The 21,615-nt window shown below is 52.9% G+C and overlaps 6 protein-coding genes across 6 annotated transcripts; 3 read left to right on the forward strand and 3 right to left on the reverse strand.

Moving 5' to 3' along the window:
• Positions 1-894: 894 nt before the first annotated feature.
• On the forward strand, positions 895-1,792 carry CDEST_09370 (uncharacterized protein; the record flags this gene model as incomplete). The annotated part of the gene is made up of 2 exons (XM_062925529.1): positions 895-1,174; positions 1,239-1,792. The coding sequence occupies 2 exons, from the start codon at positions 895-897 to the stop codon at positions 1,790-1,792; spliced, it is 834 nt and encodes a 277-aa protein (XP_062781580.1).
• A 155-nt stretch (positions 1,793-1,947) lies between these two features.
• On the reverse strand, positions 1,948-3,005 carry CDEST_09371 (Putative alpha/beta hydrolase-1). Its single transcript, XM_062925530.1, has one exon. It carries the CDS (start codon positions 2,950-2,952, stop codon positions 2,038-2,040), a length of 915 nt encoding a protein of 304 aa, XP_062781581.1. The 5' UTR covers positions 2,953-3,005; the 3' UTR covers positions 1,948-2,037.
• Positions 3,006-4,348: 1,343 nt separating this feature from the next.
• CDEST_09372 (Putative heterokaryon incompatibility) lies at positions 4,349-6,541 on the reverse strand (the record flags this gene model as incomplete). The annotated part of the gene is made up of 2 exons (XM_062925531.1): positions 4,349-6,063; positions 6,154-6,541. 2 exons carry the CDS (start codon positions 6,539-6,541, stop codon positions 4,349-4,351), a joined length of 2,103 nt encoding a protein of 700 aa, XP_062781582.1.
• Positions 6,542-9,499: 2,958 nt separating this feature from the next.
• CDEST_09373 (uncharacterized protein) lies at positions 9,500-11,197 on the forward strand (the record flags this gene model as incomplete). Its single annotated transcript, XM_062925532.1, has 4 exons — positions 9,500-9,568; positions 9,622-10,185; positions 10,257-10,412; positions 10,481-11,197. 4 exons carry the CDS (start codon positions 9,500-9,502, stop codon positions 11,195-11,197), a joined length of 1,506 nt encoding a protein of 501 aa, XP_062781583.1.
• Positions 11,198-16,572: 5,375 nt separating this feature from the next.
• CDEST_09374 (uncharacterized protein) lies at positions 16,573-18,182 on the forward strand (the record flags this gene model as incomplete). Its single annotated transcript, XM_062925533.1, has 4 exons — positions 16,573-16,829; positions 16,891-17,095; positions 17,160-17,375; positions 17,436-18,182. The coding sequence occupies 4 exons, from the start codon at positions 16,573-16,575 to the stop codon at positions 18,180-18,182; spliced, it is 1,425 nt and encodes a 474-aa protein (XP_062781584.1).
• A 1,512-nt stretch (positions 18,183-19,694) lies between these two features.
• CDEST_09375 (Putative major facilitator superfamily, MFS transporter superfamily) lies at positions 19,695-21,439 on the reverse strand (the record flags this gene model as incomplete). Its single annotated transcript, XM_062925534.1, has 3 exons — positions 19,695-20,871; positions 20,969-21,174; positions 21,224-21,439. 3 exons carry the CDS (start codon positions 21,437-21,439, stop codon positions 19,695-19,697), a joined length of 1,599 nt encoding a protein of 532 aa, XP_062781585.1.
• Between the last annotated feature and the right edge of the window lie 176 nt (positions 21,440-21,615).

Here is a 21,615-nt window from a genome sequence, read left to right on the forward strand (position 1 = left end):
CTGCACGAGCCAAGCACCACCATTCTTCACATACTCATTCCGATAGCCGCGGGGTCCGTGTGGCGTACATTTTCCCCGCGGCCGTTATGATCTGCGACAAAAAGCTTCGCACAGCTCCAGTTTTCCATGATTCTCGAGTCAATGGAGGCGGTGTAGAGACCTCGGCATAGAGTCCCCGGTAGCCAGGGAAGAGATCCGATTGACTGGGCTGCTGTTCATTAAATCCAACTTTTTGATCATGATACTGACATGGGGAGAGCATTCCGGGGTACGGTTTGGAATGCCTAACAATGATCCGTCTGATTGTTGTAGCACAGATAGCACGGGGCCGGTTATGATCTCAGAGCTACTCAGATGCCAGCCTGTAGACGTTTCTAGTGAAGGGATGGCAGGATTCACATGACACCGGATGAACACACACTCGCTCCTCAGTCGACACTACTGAGGTAAACTACATACGCGCCGTCTGCATTTAGCCACGGGGCCTAGGAATACCGCTTTGCTCGTTTCAGCTGCGTTCGGTAACGCCGGGAAGATGGAAAAGCTGGTACGTTGAGCGGCCAGGCATGCCAGGAGCTATCATCCCTTCATCTTGAGTGTCATAGGTTTTACTATCTCGGACCTACAACTGATCTTGACCGCTTCTTTCATATAAATCAGATGATGTCCTACAAGCTATTGGGCTTTTAAACTGAAAACCATACCAAAAATATCTAGATCAACAAATTGCGCTGGACGCTTTCCTTTCTTTTTTCCTCTTTACTTACACAGTTTTGACTTCTGCCTTGAGAAAACCCTCTCATTCACGTATTTCTATCAGTCGATCACAAATCAATTTACCAGGACATCTTTTTTGCAAGTTACCATTTTGTAAAAGCTTTCACTTCAATTAAAATGAAGGCTATTTCGGTTTTGTTTTTGGCAAGCATTGCTGCCGCAGCTGTTACCGACTCGGGCCTGATTGCTTCCCGAAACGAGGTTGATCGAGACCTTGAATCTGTCACGGATACTTCCACTCTTTTTGAGAGAGATGAAGATGACTCCACTCTTCAATCACTCTCTTTGAATGAGAGAGATGATGAAGATGAAGAGGAGAGCCTCGTCACGAGAGATATCGAACTGGCTGGGTTATCTGCCGAACTTGTAGCGCGGCAGGCTAAGAACACGACAGCAGGTATGAATACCAAAATTCCAAGAGCCAAGCTGTATAGAAAAAATTGACACTGACCTAGGAACAGGAGAAGGCAAAAAGAACAACGAAAAAAACAACCAGGACGGGAAGAAGAAAAAGAGCAACAATTGCAAGTGCAGCAAGGGCAAGAAACGCGGCAAGGACGGGAAGGGAAAATCCTGCCGATGCCGAAACAACGGGAAGAAGAACAAAGACGCTGCCAAGAACAAAAAGAACGATAAGGGGAAGGGAAAAAACAATGGAGAGGCTGGAAATGACAAGAAAAATGGTACTGCAGCTGACAACGGAAAGAAAAACAACGAGAACAACAACAATGGCAAGAACAACGACGCTAAGAAGCAGAAGAACAACGAAAACAACGCCAAAAACAAGGATGCTGGGAATGAGAACTCTGGGAAGAAGAACGACCAGAAGAAGGCTAACGGTAAGGACAAGGAGAATGGAAATGCCAACGCTGGGAACAAGAACAATGGCACAGCAGTTGATGACGGAAAGTCTAAGAATAACGGCGCCAAAGATGAGAAGAAGAAGAATGGCGACAGCGCCAACAAGGCCAACCTCTCCACTGGTGCTGGTTCTGCAGCTGCCGGAGCTGCTTGAGAACAGGAGGTTTCGTTTCTTGCAACCGGACATCCAGGAGGTAGATGTACAATAGTGTTATAAGAGTATGTCAAGGAGATTTGGTCCAAGTGTATGCATGCATGGAGTCAACCTGTACTCGCTGGTGAGTTCTAACTTATTAAAATGGCACGCCAGGGATTGGAACTAGATGACCCCGGACAGTTGGATTTTAGTCAACATAAATCTCATGCTCATTACTGGAAACCCGAACAGAGATAATTGCCTTAAGCAAGAACCTGCTTCCCTGGCAGGACACCGATCTTTGTAAACCACCTCTTAAGATGGCCATTGAACTTCTCACTCTCGAGCTGATGAAACCAGTGCCCTTTGCCTTCAATGACCACGATTTCGTCCAGCTCCTCGTCGCCTTTCGGTAGATGGTCGCGATCAGTTGCCACATACCAGTCGTTGGACCCAAACGTCACACGGGGACACTTGAGTTTTCCTGCGAAAGCCTTCACTGCGTTCTCCTGCCTGCCCAAGCTGTGCTCCGGGTCGCCCCATCCACCCCAGCACTGCGCGAAGAGCACGGCCTTGTCCAGCTGCGCCATACGTCGAAGGTGCCACGTTTTCTGCCAAGCAGGGCAGGCGGGCGTATAGCAATATGCGCCGAAGTGCTCGAGGAGGGTTGATAGAGCGGTGTCCTGGGCTCCCGGTGCTGTGAAGAAGCTGGCGTCGCGTTCGCGGATAGCGCTGGGGAAGGCGTGGAGTGGGTCTACGCCAACGGAGGCCTTGATAAGGTCCGGGCGGGTTGTGGCAATGTAATACCCAGTGCACTCGCCAAGAGAATGTGCCATGGTGATGACGTTCTCGGTGATTCCGATACTCTTGAGCAGAGCGATCATGTCTTCGGCGTTGGACTGAGGGTAGTAGTCGACGACGTCCGGATCGGCGGACCTCTCTACCCCAGGCCAGGTGGTGATATCCGGCGTCGGCTGTGGGGCCGATGATTTCCCTTGCCCGCGGCCATCCACAGAGATTACGCGCAATCCGTTGGCAAGAAGGAAGGGGACCTGCCAACTCCAGTCGTGCATTTCGCAAGATAGTCCCGTGATCAAGAGGACAGTATATTGAGCCTCGGGGTCACCTTCGTCGAGATAGAAAAGACTGAAGGAGGGGTTCCGAGAAAAGAATGGCATATTAACGGTTACGGACTGTGTGATATCTCCTAGAAAAAACGAGTAATATCAAGTGAGGCCGCCAAATAAAAAGAGCACGGGCATTTGAAACTGAACTCGTACGTATTTATAATTGAAAACGACCGCAAGCCCCTTGTCCTTTCAAGTACAAAGTTCGCCTCATTATGTCTAGGGCTTACTCTCCAATCGACTGGCGCATCCGGGACCCAATAGAACGGCGCGTCACCTCTATCTGGGGGCAACTGGCTGACGTGAGATAAGCAAGTGTCCTTTTTTTCGGATTTGTGAACGAAGCTCTTTGCATAGAGGCTGGGTAAACTTTGTCGCCCCTCAAGGCGAGGCATAATTGGTTAACTTGGAGAGGATGACGTTTGTGGCTGTCGGATGTAGAAGCCCGTTTCTCGAATGAACACGTCAGGTCGAAAAGGTGTTTATGGAAGATTAAGAGCATCTTGCCAGTAAAGACCATCGAGATTGTTCCCCAATTCTTGCGTATTCTCATAGCACAAAACTCCAGACTTACTAGTGTTGGAAAGTGCCATTTGATACAAGACTGCGCCCACATATTGTACAAACCGCTAGCGACTGCCCCCTCAGTCCAAGTGGTGTAACTGGTCCTGATATTATTGGCGGCAGTAATCATGGTGATATTGGTTTGCAATAGTTGCTAATGCTATAGTGGCAAGACACTATTTTATATGACTGAAACTACTTTCACACACCTATTCACCTTGTTGCTGCTGCTCTAACCGCGGTTAAGTGATGCTTGAAGTGAATCCTGGTGAGCAGTTGCTTCGTGTTTGATTTGGTTGCTTTAGTATAATCACTAACAGTCTACCAAAATCAGGGCCCAGGATGTTCACAGCAGATCAACAGCTTAATGTCTTACAAACCTCTATACTATCGCATTTTCTCTAGCTTATCAAGTTTAGTCCTTTTTAACGTTCTGCTTTGAACGCCACACCCATCACACATCTCTGAGCAACGGCATAGCCAAAATCCCCACTCCAGTGTACGTTATCATTTTGAGGGTCTAATTACTCTAGCAGCAGCGGCAGGGTACTTGTATGCTCCTTACGCTCTAGCATCTAAGGGCATTGATATTCTGTGTTATTCAAGAGAAGAGCCTATTTCAGGCGAATGCCGCTATTGTGGCCTTGCGATGGTGAATCTGTGAGTTTTATCTTCTCTCGAACCAACGCAACACTCATGCTTCTTTTGCAGCTATGAGGGACTTCGAAGCTCCCTCGCACATCGCTGCAGCAGAATCTTCTTGTCGAGTGACGCAACAGATACCAAATCAGCAGTTTACCTCTTCAGGCTGACACTCTGCCTACGCGCATATTCCGGAAACCCCCGTAATGATGGAATGATGCTTGATGGTCTCTCTTCCTGTTCAAGCAATATCTATCGTTCTACGCGCCGCCCCCAGAAGCCCTTCGATGGCGAGGTTCTCAAACCTCAGCAACCCGACCCGCTCGAATTCTTCAACGTGGCCACCATCACCATCAAATCTCCCTGTCCGCTGGACGACAAGACCTACTGTATCAGACACGTATTCACTCTCACGCACGGAGCCAATGAAGAGGCATGCCATGAGCCTATTTGCGTCGAAGGCGGCTGGTAGATGGTCCCAGGTTACGGACTCGACAAAAGAGGAAGTTGTGTAAGTGGTACCGCTGCCTTTGCGAGAGTCCTTCAGGCCCCATTGGGCCAGGGGCATTTCGCAGAACGTCCCATTGATTCTGAGAATGTGTCCAGCGTAAACGTTGTCGGTTCTTGTCGGGTCTCGCCTGATATCCTCCACCGTCATGTTTTCGAGCCAGACCCCGTCGAGGCCTTCGAACGTCACGCCCAAGTCCACCGATGGCCACGCCCAAGACGGAAAACCACGATCATTGCATGCCTCCCTTGTCCTGATAGGCGAGAGCGCCATCCAGGAAAGGCTGCGCCCCAACGTCTCGCGCCAGTGTCCTGCCACATTGCTAGCTCCCGTCATCCGGCTCAGTTTTTCCGTGACGGACGACAAGGCCACAAGCCTGTCCGAGTAGTTTGTGAACGCGCAAGCGCTGTACCTCTCGATCAATCCCATCCACGCAGGGCCCAATATGAGCTCAATGTCCGAGGCTGACAGTCCTTCAGCAGTGCCTTGGTGGTCTCGGACCAGATTCCTCAGCCCCGCGCCGAGCAGGTCCCATTGGCCGACGACGCTTCGCCACGACTGGGTGTGCAACAAGGCGTGCGTTTTGGGCCTCGGTACGAATCCCAGGTTCTTGCTTGGGCTATGCTCGCCGGCGCGGAGCTCATTGCACTCCCAAAAGAGCGCATCCCGGGCAAAATACAGCATTCGGCGCGACAGAGCGCGCTCCTGGACGCACCAGCCCCTCGAGAGCAGGTGGGACTCCTCCATGGCTGCTTCGATGGGCGGACCGCGCAGCCCGACGAGCTGGATCTGCGTCGACTTGCCGAGGAAGACATCGTCGAAATCGATAGTCACATCCCGCGAGGGACCGAACCGCAGCGCCGGGCGGTCGGCAAGCATCCCGTCGGCGCAATCGTACGAGCTGCTGGCTGCCAGCGTGCATGTGGCATTTTCGTAATATTGACCCATCCTCGTCGCCTCGACTGGCCAGTCCGACGTGGCGTCGCCGCTGTACCTTGCCTGGATGATGCACAGGGCGTCGACCCAAAGGTATCGGATGCCAAGTTTTCGGGTGATGACGACGGCGTCTTGTATCGTCTGTGGAAGTCTGGCCCAGGGAATCTCGGAGAGCTGCTGAGCCAGGTTGGAGCTTGTGGTTTTGAAGTTCTTGCCGGATGTACCCCAGCAGTAGCTTAACGTCACATACTCACCCTGTCGGCTTCCCCCTTCTACCAAGTGAACATATGGCACGCGTTCCTGAAGCTCTTGATTCTGGCCGTGCCTCTGTGGCGGACGCACATCAATTACATGTGTGGGCAAAGGAGGGGGGTGGTCCCCCAGCGCAGCCGTGCTCTGGTATGCGGCGGGAAGAGGAAGTCGACAGGATAAGTGGCCATCTTTGCAGGTCCGCAACCACCAGTTGACCGTCTTGATAACAGAATCGAAGTGGGCTTCTTCCTTGAAGTTTGCTTGGAAGCACAATGAGTTAGCAAGAAGATCCTCATAATTACCCAGTTCCCGCAGGGGAGAATCCTACTAGAACACGAGTGAATACCCACGTATTATTTCTCCCGCAGCCTCGAGTGGATGGGGCGTCTCCAGGCTTGCCTCGCACCAGCCCCTATGGGTTAGTACGACCTGGAACTTGAGTGTACTGCGCGAGTAGTCCCCGTCCGACAGCTGCCAGCAAACCTGCACTGGATAAATGCAGTCTTGGAGGTCCTCAAGGTTGGCCAGGCTGTAAACAATTTCCTGCCGAATGATGCGGCACAGGTTGCAACTCGCGGCAGAGGCCTCGAGATGCGCAAAGCTGGGGAAAAGTTCGATCCACTCGCCGTAACCGGGCGGCTGGGCCTTGGCGACCGAGTGGGCTTCCACAATGGCACGCCGGCATACGCCGCAGTCGTCACCGCTGATGACGGGCAGGTTGCTCTGAGGCATGGCCATGACGTTGAAGATGTCCGGTACACACCTTACAGACCATTGATTGCTGCTGTGAGAGAGCTGCGGCTCCGCCCTATATCTGTGGGCTTAAGTAAACGGACCAGCGGAGGAGCACATTTGCAGCCCGTTGGAAGACGCTTACCTGTTCAAGAGTCCTCCGTATTGCTTCAGTATGTATGATAAGCATCTCATATCTCACTTCCCCGCATGTCGTTCAGCACCGCACCACACAAACAAACCCCTTTGGTAAGCTCCACAAAGTCCATCCAACGGACCCTGGCCACGTTGCGTGCGCACCCAGCTAAAGCCCATGCCACGCTAAGCATCCCTCCTCTCTTTGCAACCGCGTTCGGACTGGTTTTTACAGGCCATTCTGATGCTCCTACGCCTTTTGTTTGGCTGTAGCGGTCGCTTAAGCTGACTGAGAGGCGTCCTCCGCCTAGCGGCTGTCGGATGGACACGCGCAATCGTCCTGGATTGCAGGTAGTTGCCGGTGCTGTTCATTCTCAGGCTATGATAGGATCGTGACGCCTATGTAGTTACAATTGCTTCATGACAACTGCGGGTCCACTTTTGCGCCATCATCACAAATAGGTAAGCTTTATAAGTGAGGGTTGAATTCATCATAGTTGAACATTTGAGGCCAAACAAGAAACATTGCGACTATGAGTATCCTAGAATCTTACAACAGAAGAAAGGGTGTAGACGCTTCTGGTTCATCCAGCTTCTGGCTCGCGGGTAACAAGTTATGACGGTCACAAACCATAAGCGATGGGTGGAATTATGTGTGATTCTCAAATCAGACAATGAGAAACTTCGGTGTTGGGTAGACTGACAAAACCAAAAGTTTCTAAGCCTTTCGGATTGTGGGTGCGTGTCTTGTATGGTACCGGCCCGCTGGCGCGGCTATTCAGACCCCAGACTTCGGACCGCTGAGCTGGGACAATATTGCCTAAAATGGGACCGTGGACGAAGCAAGAAGGGATAGCCTTTCCTTTTTTGTTTACCTAGGTTAATTACAGCCGCCGACACAGACAGCGACGGGCATAGTTGGCGTAACGAAAACGGTGAAGGTGGGGGGTGCACCAGTCCGAGTTGGATAAAGTATGTCGGAGCCGAGTTAATCATAATTTTGAAACATCGTCTTGTCTCATAGCCGATCTCATTGGCTACCAAATTCCGCATCACGATGAAGTGTTGTGGAAGATGGTGTAGAGGGCTCACTCAAGCTCTCCCCATTAGGTTTGGCGGTAGCTGAAGGATAACCCAAATAGCGGGGCAGAGGCGAGACACTTCGAACGGCCATCGCAAACGCTGCAACATGGGGTCAGCTGTTTGTTAAATCAGATAGGCCACTATGACGTCGTAAACACGGAGGAAAAGGAGGTGGGGAGGGGCCGTTACGACCACCACGAGTACCAAGACTAAAAGAGCAGACTGAACGGCTGCCCGCTGCCGGCGAACAGCTGAGAACGCTGTAGATGGGTCGCCGCATGTGGCATGTTGTGGGTTGTAGGCCAGAAATATCTCCATCTTACGAACATGAGAACCCCGCCTCCCCCTCGGGCATTATCCTTTGTCAAAAATGGCTCTATCCATGCTTCCGGTCCAGGCTACTTCGAAGCCGCTGGTTGTAGCCTCCATTGAGGGGAGGGGGTCCTGAAGAGTTCGTCTGTGCAGAATGCAGCCTGAGGTGAAGCGATGCTCGCGCAGTAGAAAAAGTGAAGACGGGCTCAGGGCTCAGCAACAGGTCCAAGTACCTTTTGCTCAATAGGCATCCAATAAAAAGTCGAAATTCTGAAAATGTTGACGTCAGGACTCATGGACCAAAATTTCATTCATTCGGCGGGTATATTGACCGTATTAAAGGCTATGCAGGAGTTTCGATTTTAATGTTCGGAGACATGCTTTGGGTGTTGTGCCGAATCATTCCCCCCAAATAAGCCAGACTCATAAACCATTGTTGGTTTGAATGAAGTCGACATTGCCACGACTAATCAAGTAAGTATCGACCTGTTTGGGGTTTCGAGGTGCATGGGGCGCGATGGCTATTTGGTGGGACGCCTGGGATGGCTCTTCGAGGCCCTGGGGCAGCTCCTCAACACCAACGTCCTCTCCCTCATGTTGCGCCAATGTACCTGTAAACGAGTGAAAAAGGGCGCGAGTCGACGGCAACTTCGGCAGCAGGTCCGAACCTGATCAGAGAGGTTGAAAACGTGCGTCTGTGCAGCAGAAAACTAAGGTCCCCAAGCCTGAGCTTAGAGTTTCGGAGCATCAAGCGGGACCTATCACGGCTGTCGTCCTATCCAACTTTCTGTCAGTTTATTAAATACTCTGGTAATTTGGAAATCATGGAACTTGGCCCCTCTTTCCTCGGACCGTGCTTTTCGTTTTCAAATGCCAAGGACCACTACTCTCCATGCTAGCGAACATTAAATTGATGTCAGATCATGACAACAAAGAGACACTCGAGCAAAACAAGGTCCCTGAGGCCTGACGGCCAACTGCCCGGCAAAGACCCTTCGGTCCGTTCCAAATCTGGCACTCTGGGTACGAGGGGCCCGCATTTAGAGTTCGAACGGCGTGACTGTGGTCAAAGTGATGGATGTCTCATGCTTCATCGCAAACGGACGGGGCCTCAATTAGGGTTTTGAGGTAGGCTCGAGACCGTTCGCCAAAAAGAGCCACACGGCACAGCAAGCATCAGCGTGTCTGGCCCTTTTTAGCTACACGTCCGTGCAGATAGTGGACTTGCTTGTACAGTATGACCATGGTATGCTAATCAGAGTTGGACTCGATGAAACTTTCCTGACGGCGGGGAGCTCTACAACTTTATATACATAGCTCCCCTCCAGCCTTCTCTTCAAGTGCTATCATAAGGTTGTCCTAGACCAGCTATCATTACCAACTCTCTTGGATGCGAAGTCAAGAACAGCCCAACCTCATCAGTTCCCAACCGTCATGGCCAGTGTAGCTAAGCCGCTGCAAACCCATGTGTGGGCAGGGGAGAGACCGCAGAGGCGTGTAAAGGTATAGTCGCCATCGCCGCCAGTCGGGTCGATTCTAAACACGTGAAACCCCAGCACGAAGCCTTCAGGCCCAAAAAACGCAAGGCGTTCTCTACGCTACCGCGGCAACGGCGAACGGCGGCAATCTCCGCCTCCTGGATGTCTAGATGGAAGACTCGTCAGAAAGTTGCACCGCCACCGACCGGAATCCAGACGCAGGCCGACTTAGCCGGACCTTTGGCCATCGCGCGAGAGCGCATCCGGAAAGCCGAGAAGGACGACCAGGAAGCCAGGCGGGAACGCAAGCTCGTCCTCCCCAAAACAGTCCAGGTCGGACCGGAGGGCGTGTCGGTGAACCGATTCCACATGATCTATACGGCGCACACAAACGTCTTCATATTTAGCAAATTGCCGGCTTACTACACCGACGACGACGGAGGCCCGGACCACGTACGGTACGCCACCCACGCAGTGGCGCTCCTCGCCGTCGCCAAGTCGCTGCGTCAGCCGGGGCTCATGATGAAGGCCAGGCGGAATTACTGCAAAGCGCTCTCCACACTGAACCAGGCTCTGAGAGAGCCGAAGGGAGTTCAGGATGACGCCAACCTTGTGACGTTGTTCCTGTTTGGGCTATACGAGGTGAGTCGCCAATGACTTTCAACATCGGCCGGAAGGGCGGAGTCTCGTTCAGCTGCTCAAGAGCTCCCCAGGTCATAAACGGCCCACGGGGGAAAAGCGCAGTCGATTTGCAGGAGAATGTTTACCCGCATGGAGCAGGAGGTCTGGAGCTCTTCAAGTATCGTGCCGACCACGGCTTGTCGAACGAAGTCGACAGAGGCTGCTTCATGTACTTTTGCCACGCAGCAGTAAGTCATGAAATACAATGGCTCCCCCGAGGACATTCGCTACAGAAGCTGACTACTTGAAAACCCAGCTCATGGAGTTTTTCATCCAGCGTAGCCACCTGACGCCCCTGTGGTCGCTACTCGAAATGGTGGAAACCCCATGGGGACAAGGACCCATCCTTGAGCCTCTTGTACGCCAGGTCATCGCGTTCAAGAAGGCCTTTGAAGCTCTGGTTCGGGCCCAGAATAACGAGGCCGAGGCGGTGCAGACTTCGCCGAAGGCCTTGTCAAAATTGCTGCGGGAGGGTATCAATGTGAGCGACAACCTCGCGGCAGCGGTCACCTTCCTTGGCTTTTCCAACGTTTCGTCGTGCTCCGGAAGACAGCAGAAGCTATTCAACGGGCTCTTCATCGTGACGGACAAGAAGTCGGGATGCATCGCCAAGAGCCACTACCGCTCCCTCAGGATCTATGTTCTCGAGCGCATCATCGACCTACTCAGCATAATCAAGGAGAGCGGCGGGCAGGTCGACGAGGATATCAGGCCTGTACCAACCTGGTCTGACGGTGTTGCGGTCGTCGAGGAAATCATGGAGGATATGCGGGCCATCTTTGACCTGGAGGACAGAGAGCAGTCCTCGGCCGAGGGCACGGCGTACCGCACCATGACGATGTTCTGGCCGGTTGTCATGGCCCGGACGTCCTGCTTCGCAGGCCCTCAAAACGAAAGGTGGATTTCAAAAAAGATGCTCGACTTGAGCTCCGACGTCGGGTTTGGATTAGGCCTCGAGGCTGCAGTCATGTGAGATATGTTATAGTGATGGCGATAAAATAGCTCGTAATGTTGCGTCTTCAAAACTTGCAACAGGGGGGAAACCTGCGAGCGGGTGACAGTCAACGGGGAGAGGGATAGGACAGGCGAATCCTGAGTGTGCAACTGAGGTACGAGGAATGAACTGCGTTTGCATAATCCAGGTTGCTGACGAAGTAGGGAGATAGAGCACAAAGGCAACGTGAGCAACGTGGGATTATACCCCGGGAGGTAACCCTTCAAGGAGTTTGAGGTTAGAAATGGATGCCCCCCCTCAAGTCACAAGTGGCTCACCATGGTTCAGGACGTTGGAGTCGAGAGCAACTTTGGCAAAAGACGTTGCCTGGCCTTCTCTAAAAAGAATTAATCAACTAGGAGTACATTTGGTACACCGATTATGGCATTAAAGACCATTTTCAGAGACACATCAGGAGCTTTTACCTTCAAGCACAAGTTTTCCGGTCCGCATGGCCACCCGAGGCATGGTGCAGTAAGCGAGGCAAAGTCGTTCGCAGATTGCCAGTGAGATGTCTATATCCGAAGACAGCTTGTGGTTGCCTTGTTGGGCCTAGCCGGGGGATGATCCTGGTCGACAGCGGTTTGGGGCATCATAAACGCGGACTGCGAGGGTCGTTGGCCTAGGCTTTCTTCTTTGGAGTTCTGGCTACGGTGCAGTAGGCAAATAATTGACTCAAAAACAAAACGAATGGCTCAACTGACAGGTCGAACTGAAATTTGACAGACTAGAAAGAGCTCCAAATAAGCAAGTCATGAGGCGCTCGAAGAGAGGGAGCGTGTTTCGTAACAGCAACTTGCCTATGTTGATAAGACGAAGCGACCTTATTTCCAATCCTCACCTGGGGAGACTTTGCGCGTCAACTTTTATCATGGCAACATTTGGAGGTAAAATCAATAACCTATTATTGACGGGTCGTAAAGACAACTAGAGACGACGAGCGTGCGATTAGGCTGCATGAGATGGTCGGAATGTGGGGTTGGAAAAAGTTAACAACTCGTACAAGAACAGAACATCTCTTTGTTGGGATTACTCTACCATCTGCCCTGGGCTTGGTCTTCCTCAGATTTGGCTTGGCTATGAATCTTGACCCCATCGGCCGGCAACGTTGAATGCTTTGCCGAGCCCTCAAGAACAACATCCATCGCCATCCGTCCACACTAGAGACGGCGGGGACTTGTTTGGTCCTCCAAGTGATGGACTTATGTATGCGCGTTAGTTCTGCGGCCCTGATTAAGAGTAGTTCCTGAAAGTAATGGTCCAAGTGCGGCCAGGCGGCGTGCTTTCATCAAGGACGTGAGACGTCTGGACGATTGGGTCGCCAGTGGGATTTCGTGGCGTGCGGCACACCGCAAACACTTGTAGACATCTGCCATGGCCCAAGAGAAGGTTGAGAGGTTGAACAGATGATTGAGGTTTGTGGTGGCGACTGACAAAACAGATAGGCGCGAAAGCTCGGCTTGCTCTCGGTGGCGTTTGCTGCGTTTCTTGAATCGAGACGCGAACCCTCGACCAGGAATGCTGAAAGCGTCCTTGGAAGATGGCGGCTTGTCGCTTGTCTCGAACATCAAGGAGAGGTATCGAGTTCGGCCAACGGCGAATGAGGCCAAGAGACGGGAGACGGTTTCTGATTTGTGGACGCTACGGCGATTGGAAATGTCGACAGGCAAACGACAATGCAGTGCGTCTCGACTCCCGCATTCTGGTTGTACGTGGCATCAGAGACAAGCTTGTTTGCTTCTGCCGCTGCGCCGTTGGTTCAATTTGCCCCCTCGGCCCTGTGTCATCTACGGATGGGCGAATCCGCACCGCACACCATGGCGCCAGCGCTGGAGACGGAGGGGAGCGGGCTATTTGCTCGTAGTATCGTCTCAGGAACACCGGGTCGCTAGCATCTTGGGGGTCGGTAAAACGAGTTCAAGTCCACAGTCCATCCATGAGGGGCGAGGCAACAGACGGTCATCACTCACCACCATTCTCGTTGGATGCAGGTTCATCTCTAGTTTCCTGTCGCTGAAGCCCCAACTGCGACGCGAATGAGTGCTTAGACAATGGGAATCAAGACAAACAAATACATGCAGCCTTAAGTGCAACGCCACGAACATGCCATTTCGGGTGACTTGGCCTACAAACCTGGTCAGTTGTCATTTCGGGGCGGACTCGATAGCAGATTGCCGTAGTGATGGCGAGAGTTCAGTAGACCTGAAGAACTCAGTCGGGAGGGTTGTTGATTGTCATGTAGCAAGGATAGGAAGATCGGACCAGGAGCCGGAAGCGATCCTCGGGGAGTCACAGTGCCGTCCGTGTTGATCGCATTAACCGAAAGCAATCTGAATTTTATTCTATTCTCGATAGCGAGGAGAGACGCGCCATGTTTGTCGTCGACGGCATAAAATAGCAGCACAACACGCTGCACGTTTTAAGTCCGACCGACAAGACGGAGTGCCGCTTGTGCCGGATGCGAATAACAGCAGGTGGAAAGCAGCGTGGCGGATGACGGGTGATGGATGGACCGATGGTGCGGCGGCAAGGCGGAGTGGGAACCAGCCTCTCAAGTGGCGGTCAGAAGAGGTTGTCGCGAGCTGAAGCGGCTATCTGCAGACTGCAGACGGCTGCTTACCACACACGGGACAGAAGGGGATGTCGAGTGAGGAAAGAAACGGATTTGGATGTCATTGTGGGAGATGGTGCTCAGGTAAGCAGCAGATCGGTCGGTCGAGGCAATCAGCACAAAAGGCGAAGCACAGTCAGGCAAGTAAGTACCTTCCAGATAAGCAGGAAGCGAGGCGCTTCACAAGAGGTAAGTAAGCAGGAAGCTGCAGTCAGGCAAACACACCTTCCCAGAACATCGCGCTTGTACGACGACGCTCTTGCCTCCCCTATTCCCCTCCCACTCAACCCCACGTCGGTGTCTCTTTTGCTTCGCTTCTCCTTAGCGACTGTCAACTGCAGACAGAGTATTCGGGGAGTCTAGCACTGTGGGCGGTGCATTGGCCCACAGGTCTTCCCCGGTTTGCCTGTTCCTGGCTTCCTCGACGGATGGACGGATAGCCGGGTCGATTTCCAAGATCTAAGCTGGCATCTGTTTACCTGGCGTAGATATGTCTACCTGCCTACCTATCCATGTCAGTACCTAGGTAGGTAGGTAGGTGAGTAGCGCTTGGAGAGGTATCTTTCGACATTTTTATCCGATGAGCAAGACATGTTCTCTTCGTCATATACATGCCATCGTCAAGTGACTTACACATGACGATGCTTCATCGCCCTCAAATACAACCATCACGTTACTTTGGTGATTGTCTTTCCACCTCGGCCGGCAGGCTTCCCGTAGAACTGACACCCGCATAACTCCCTCGACCATGATTTTCTTTTGTTTGCCCTGGCCGTATCCATTGAGATGCCACATCGCCCAGCCCTGCCTAGCCCTGTGCATCTGATCCTGGCAAGAGCTGCATCGAGCTGCACCTGCAGCAGGCTGTGTGCCCCAAACACGCATTTATACCTGGGTATCCAACCATGCTCTCACCTATCCATCTCCGCGTCCCAAGATACAGTGCGGCAGTCATCATGGCGCAGAAGACGGTGGAAGGGTCACATGGCCATGCATGTATGGCTTGGCCTTTTCTTGATTTACTGTGAGGTGTTCACACCGTCTCCACGAGTTGAGCAGCCGCGATTGCCCTCCGCTTTCGCCCCAGGCCAATCCATTATGCCCATCCATCTTCAGATTCCCTCATGCGCATTGACATCAGTTTGCTCTTTCCTCACATCCATACTCCCTGCTCTCCCCTCTGTGGCAACGGCACCGATGACTAACTGACCAGCGCCGACCCTCCCACCTTGGGGATTTGAGGACTCGGCCACTTAACCTACCTACCTAACTACATAGGTACTTTGCCGTGCCGTATCTTGGCTTGCCTCGAGTACGGATCCCATGAGGAAGGCATGCATATCTACCTACTGTGGTTACACTCGCTCACTCACTTACCGAGCTTGGCTGGATTGTGGCAGTTTCCCTCTTGTCTCGTCCATCCCCACCTCTGCCAAAGCCCCTTCTCTTTCCTTCTTTCTCCGCTCATCTTTTCCCTCCACATCTACAGTGCTCTCTTTTGACTTCATCTCTTGGCGACAACCGCTTCCACACCTCCCTCCTCCTTCGCCTACCTATACTCGTATCTCTCTCCACTACCCTTCCTCCATCATCGTCCACAGCCCTTCTTGCTCCCATACCCCTGGACAGGCTCTTCATTCTGGAACCTCGACACGCGCAGCACCCTGCATATGCCCATCCCATCTCGATGTCGCGTACCCATATTCTTCCATATTTCCTCTAGTCCCCATTTAAGAAAAGACTTTGATGGTGTGCATACTTTTCATTGACTCGCTCGAACCGGACCGCCGCTGTCGCCTTGGGACTTCCTGCCTGGTTTCGGTCAGCAGCAGTGCAGCTTGCACCTTCTCCTTCCAGTCCACTGGGCACTGGTTACTCGGTGTTTTCTGCCCAGCCGTTGAGTCGTCGCGTCCGCATCGCTCTTCGTCCTGGTCGCCTCCCATCTGCGGATCCCAGTCCTCATTGGCATCTCGCACTCCTCCTGCACCCATGCAGATCCTGCTTCAACCGTTCTCGTCCGTGTAACAACCTCCTTGCGTCGCCGTACTAGCCTCCTCCGCCCCCATCCCCTCCCCTTTCCAAGGTCGGTTCGAACGCCTCTGTCATGCAACTTCTCAATTCCCTGCGGCTATTAGCCTGGGCAGCTTGAGATTAATACACGACCTCGCCTGCTTTTCGTTACTCACCTCCCGCTCTTCTTTTCTTCGCACACGCTTCAATTCTCCAGGGGCCCTTTGACAACTTTCGGTCTTTCCCGTGCTGCAAAGGCCAGCTGCTCGTCGTACAAACCTGCCGCCTGCCGACGGAAGGTTCTGCTTTGACCTTTGAGCCTTCGAGGCCTATTCCGCCCCCTCAATCCATATTTCCCGGTCTTGTTTCTCTTCAGTCGCCCTCTCTTGACTAACCGGACCTAGTTTGTCCCACGCTGGGCCTTTGTGTGAGACGTACACATACGATTCCAGCCGCCCGCCATCCTTCCAATTGCCGGCCTTTCGGGCCTACGTTGCGTTGATCGAGTCTTGTTGAGGTCCGTCCTGGATCCCAGCCTCCGGATCACGGAGCGTGGAGGTGACTATTCGTGTTATTCATTGCCCAACTCGTGTTTCAATATGCGCGCACGAGAATGCAAAGCGCTGACCTTCATTTACAGCTGTATTTCGTCGAACCGTTGCCTCCGTTCTTCCCGTTCGTCGCGAGGTCGGCTGAAGCACCCACTTGTCCGATCTGGTCTCAATCCATAACCATGGCCCTCACTCACTACGAGATCGAAGTCGTCACCGGGCTTGAAAGGGTTGGCTCTGCCTTGTCACTAGTTGGAGTCACTTTAGTCTTCATCACCTACTGGAAGTTCAAGCGCATTCGAAGCGTGCCGAATCTCTTCATCGTCTTCGCTTCAATCGCCAACGTCGGCGCCAGCGTCGCGTGCGCCATTGGCTACGAGGGACTCCGTATGGGCGAGACTTCCGCTTTGTGTCAGGCTCAAGCATTCTTGCTCGAAATGTAAGTCGATTTCGTTTCCACCTACGTTTTACCATTCGAAGTTGACAGTTCTTCTCGACAGGTTCATGCAATCCGATCCATGGTGGTCTTTCGCCATGGCCGTCAACGTTTACCTCGTTTTTTTCGCAGGCGCCAGCCCTTCCTCCTTTCGTGAATATCTTTGGGTCTACTGCGCCGTCTGCTTCGGCTTCCCCCTGGTTCCGGCTCTTGTCTGTCTCTTCCTTCGTCCACACGATCCAAATGATTACATCTACGGCAATGCAACGGTGCGTACACGCCTCCAGCATCGAGATGAGGAGGGTCCTTGGGACGGTTGCTGACATGGCGTAGTTGTGGTGCTGGATAAACAAAAAATGGGGCGATCTTCGCATCTTCACCTACTACATACCCATCTGGTTTTGCGTGCTCGGCTCGTGTGTCATTTACTTCGCCGTCGGCTACCATGTTTTCCACCACCGCAATCAACTTCACAATCTCACCTTCAGCAACAACGGATGCGACGGCAAGCAAATGACTTGTTCGGATGAGCGGAATTCTGCTGAAAAGGTATCCTACCTCTCTCGCGCAGGCACTTGAGATGACTGTCCTCTCGTTGACACTCGTCAGAATCTTACGGGCCGTACCGAGTTTTACGGCACCGCTGTCACGGAGGTACAAATCACTACCATGACGCCGAAGCCTTGGACACCCCAGCCACCGCCCGTAGCCATGACAAAGGTCACGGCTGGTGACCAGCAGCCTCGCCATCAGCGATCATGGCGCACAAGCGAAGATGACGGCTCCCCCGGTCCTCGATTCGAGACCACTTGTACATCCGACCCGCCCCCACCGAAGCCGCGCCGTTCCGTATTCCAACGAATTGGGGCTGTCAGAAGCAAATTCTCCAGCAGACTACAGCGTCTTGATCCCGTAAAGCTCGCATACCTTCGAACCAGTTTCATCTTTGCCATCTCGGTGCTGGTGACCTGGACACCGAGCTCGATCAACAGAGTCTTCAACATGATCAGGCGTGATGAGTCTCACTTTGGTCTGAATGTCGCCAGCGCTACGGTACTTCCCCTTCAGGGTGTCTGGAACGCCGTTATTTTCTTCATGACCAGTTGGACGGTATTCAAGGAGGAGTGGAAAGACATGCGCGGTCGCCACCAGATCCGGCTTGGAAGCTGCGGCGAAGACGGTCTACATGGCGGTATGAGAATCGAGGTGCTACGAGGTGACCAACAAGATCGGTTCAAGAGTGGTCGTTACGGACATACAAAGACACTCGGCAGCGACCAGACGAGTGACATTGAGTTGACGCCTCCCTCGGGCGTCGGCAACGTTCGAGCAATGCGAGGTTCGTTCAGTATATGATGAATAGGTCAACAACCTATTGGCAGTGCTATTGTACGCCAGATCCTGTAAATCTACAGCAAGAAAAAGCTTATTCCACTGTTGCAAAGTACATAGCAGTTTACATAGTGCACATTATACTAATAGCATACCTTGATGTAACCATGCAGGTCCATTTAATGGTGCTGTAGTGAGCTGTGTTTGATGGCTGGTTGAATCATGTGATGGTAACAGAGCGGGCAATCCGCGAAGGCCCCCGAAGATGCCTAGGCATGAGACAAGAGAAAAGAAACCTTGATCACCTAATTAGCAAAAAGTCAACAGTCTAGAGTTGGTCACTTGATTGCCTGCGTGAGTTTCATATTATCGTGCTATGTTTCCGCATTTGCCATCTTCTGCGCAGGCAGAAGGGCGTAGAACTGGAAAACAGCGCTGCAGAACGGTTGTAACACTCGTGCCAAGTGGCTAGCCGGGCGATGTCCGATTTTCCCTCGGCCGCCCCCTTAATTGCGGCGATAGATAGATACGGTTTTGGTGGGGGTGGGGCCGAGACCGGGACCGGGCACGGCGCTGGGCGCCCCCTGCAGTCCCCGGTAGTCAATCGGGTCAGGCCGCTGCCTGCTCAAGCAGCCCGAACAGCCATTGAGGTCGGCCCGATCAGGAGAGCGATTGGGTTGTTTTGTTTTCGCTCCTGGTTAACCCTATAAAAGAAACATGACGACCCCCGATCTGGGCTGCTTGGGGTTTGATGTCACATAGCACAACGTGTTCACTCGCAAGTGAATCCTAAGTTGGCTGGCTGGCAGCTTAGGGATTCTTTTCCAAGCGGTAAAAAGAAGACATCCATTCTATCTAATGACGCCGAGCGGCACTTGGTTAACGATGGAATGGAGCGTGGAGTCGATCGCCTTTGGCAGGTTTTCATTTACACAAACGACAATGTAGTTAGCCTTGTCTCCGCCTGCGATGCAATATGTCCAGCAACGAGTTGTATACTAAGTCCCCCCCCCCCCCTCTCCGAGATTACGACTTCCGCCACGACTGCGCCGTCACATCGAGATCGTTGGCTGGCGAGCCCGGCCGAGGTCTTACTCTCCCCTGCTTAACCCTGTGCACCCCACTCCACAAGACGGGGGCGATTTTGTCGTGGACTTGGAGGTCTGTTTTAGCTACGCTGCTCGATACCGATAGGGCTTTTAAAACCTAAATATAGAACAATACCAGGGCGAGCATCAATAGTGGAGATCTAGTTTGAGGGTCGTCCCTTGTCATGACGTTATATCTGCCAGAGTCGGGTCAAAGCGCTATCTCCACTCTCTTTAGACGACATTTTGTAAACTCACGACACAACACAACCAAAAGGTACGTGACTCCCGTAGCTTACAATAGAGTGACAATGTCCTGTAAAATAATAAAATAAAATAAGAAAGATGTCCATTCCTTTTCAACAAACGCGTCGTACAACTCTCCACTGCCAGAGCATAGAACCATGAAGATGAGCGGACTGCCCCTTCAACCACTTGCAGGTGGGCTCTACAGCGTGTACAAGAAGTCGGGTCGCCTGTCCCCCATCGCCTCGATTTCCTTTTCGGACCTGTTGTCCGCCCAGTGGTCCCTCTTTCCCTGCCTCCGCTTCTGGTTCTCGACCCTCAGCAGCAGGGTCATGAGCACGCTGCCCAGGCACAGGAAGATGGACATGTAGGCCAGCACGACGCCGTGGCCCTCGGAGAAGCGGGGCTCGCGGATGTAGATGTTGGAGCTGACGATGCCGTTGAGGTTGCCCCACCCGATGACGAACCCCAGGACCACGCCGCGTTTGTAGACCCCCTCGACGTTGTTCGCGACCCAAGTGATGGTGTTGCTGATGCACGGGTAGATGCCGAGGGCGCCCAGGAACGTGCCGGCGTACTTGACCTGGGGGTTCTCGGTGGCGATGAGCATGCTGAAGCCCACGATGCCAATTAGGCTGACCGAGATGTTGCACAGACCGCGCTGCTGAGTCTTATCCGCCACCCAGCCGATGAAGACGGTGAAGACGGCGGCCACGGCGTACGGCGGCACCGTCATCAGCTGCGACCGCACGACGCTCGTGTTCCATCCGAGCTCGTTGACGATGGTGGGCAGGAACAAGCTGAAGGCGTACAGCGGCATGTCGCAGCCCATGTAGATGGCCATGCCCAGCCACATCTTCCAGTCCTTGACGGCCTGCCAGAAGAAGGTCATTTTGAACTCCTCATGGTCGGCCGATGCCTGCTGGTCCATCTTGAGGCGGCGAATGATGCGGGCGCGGTCGTCTTTGGACAGGAACTTGGCCTCGTCGGGGAAGTCATGGACCATCCAGAAGGACGCAACGCCGAACAGCACCGTCAGGAGTCCTTCGAGGATGAAAATCCAAGCCCAACCAGGGCGGCCACCGACTCCGGCCATTTGCTCGATGGCCGCGGCCAGGGCGCCGCCGAATGAGCCCGAGATGGCTGCCGCCGAGAAGAAGATGGCCTGGAAATGTGAGCCACAAGAGAATCGACGCGTCAATGAGGTGTAACCTACTGCCCGGATACCAAATTCAGATCGCTTGTACCAGCAGGATAGATAGTAGTTGACGCCTGGGAAGAGGCCTGCCTCGGTGAGGCCCAGAAACCATCGAGCCGCCATCAACCCGCTCCAGTTGTACACGAAACCCATTCCGGTCATGGATGCGCCCCAGAAGATCCTGCAGAGGACATTTAGTCATGTAACCAAAAGTAGACCACATGAGAAAGGCATTGCTCCCCCCCCCCCCCCCCCCCCCCCCCCCCGTTCCGACTCACATGATGATGGGAATGAAAATAGAAGGGCGCAGCTTCTTTAGCAAGATGTTTGTCAGGGGCTCGAACACGGCGTACGACACGAAGAATATTGTGAGTGCCGAGTTGTATTGCGAGCTACTTAACCCGAGGTCGTCGTTGAGTCCTGCAATCTTGGCATTGCCGATGTTTGTCCTGTCAAGGAAGGCCAGCAGGTACAGGACACAAAGCTGCAGCTACGTCAGTCAGGATCGCCCAGGGAGGTCTAAACGAACCCACCCATGGGATGAGAGTCCAGTCGAGTCGTCTGATCAATTTGCGTTCCTGTCGGTTGTCTGTTAGGGCTGTACTGATGCAAATATGCTGCTGTACAAGCGTCCTTCTTACGATCTCCAGCCTTTCATCCTCGCTGAGGTGCGCATCAGGGTCGTGAAAAGACGGCTGGGCAGCTTCTTTCGATGCTTGTGAGACATCTGCCTTCTCGTTTTCGCTCATTTTCGGTGAGAATTATTTTTGGTTAATATTTCTGTCTCAGTTCGACGTGGAAAAGTTGCTGGCCCTGCTATCGGTTGTTTAAATTGGAGAGCAAGACAAACCAAAGACCAGAAATGTTGAAGCAACCACAGTTAATGTGGTCGTCGAAGCTCGAGAGTTGGTGATACCCTTGGGTT

This window comes from Colletotrichum destructivum, chromosome 6 (genome assembly GCF_034447905.1).
Source record: "Colletotrichum destructivum chromosome 6, complete sequence".
In the NCBI taxonomy this organism is placed as follows: domain Eukaryota; kingdom Fungi; phylum Ascomycota; class Sordariomycetes; order Glomerellales; family Glomerellaceae; genus Colletotrichum; species Colletotrichum destructivum.

What these genes read in the sequence shown, in the direction of transcription:
- CDEST_09371 (XM_062925530.1), bottom strand. Translation starts at nt 2,952, where the DNA reads ATGCCATTCTTTTCTCGGAACCCCTCCTTCAGTCTTTTCTATCTCGAC.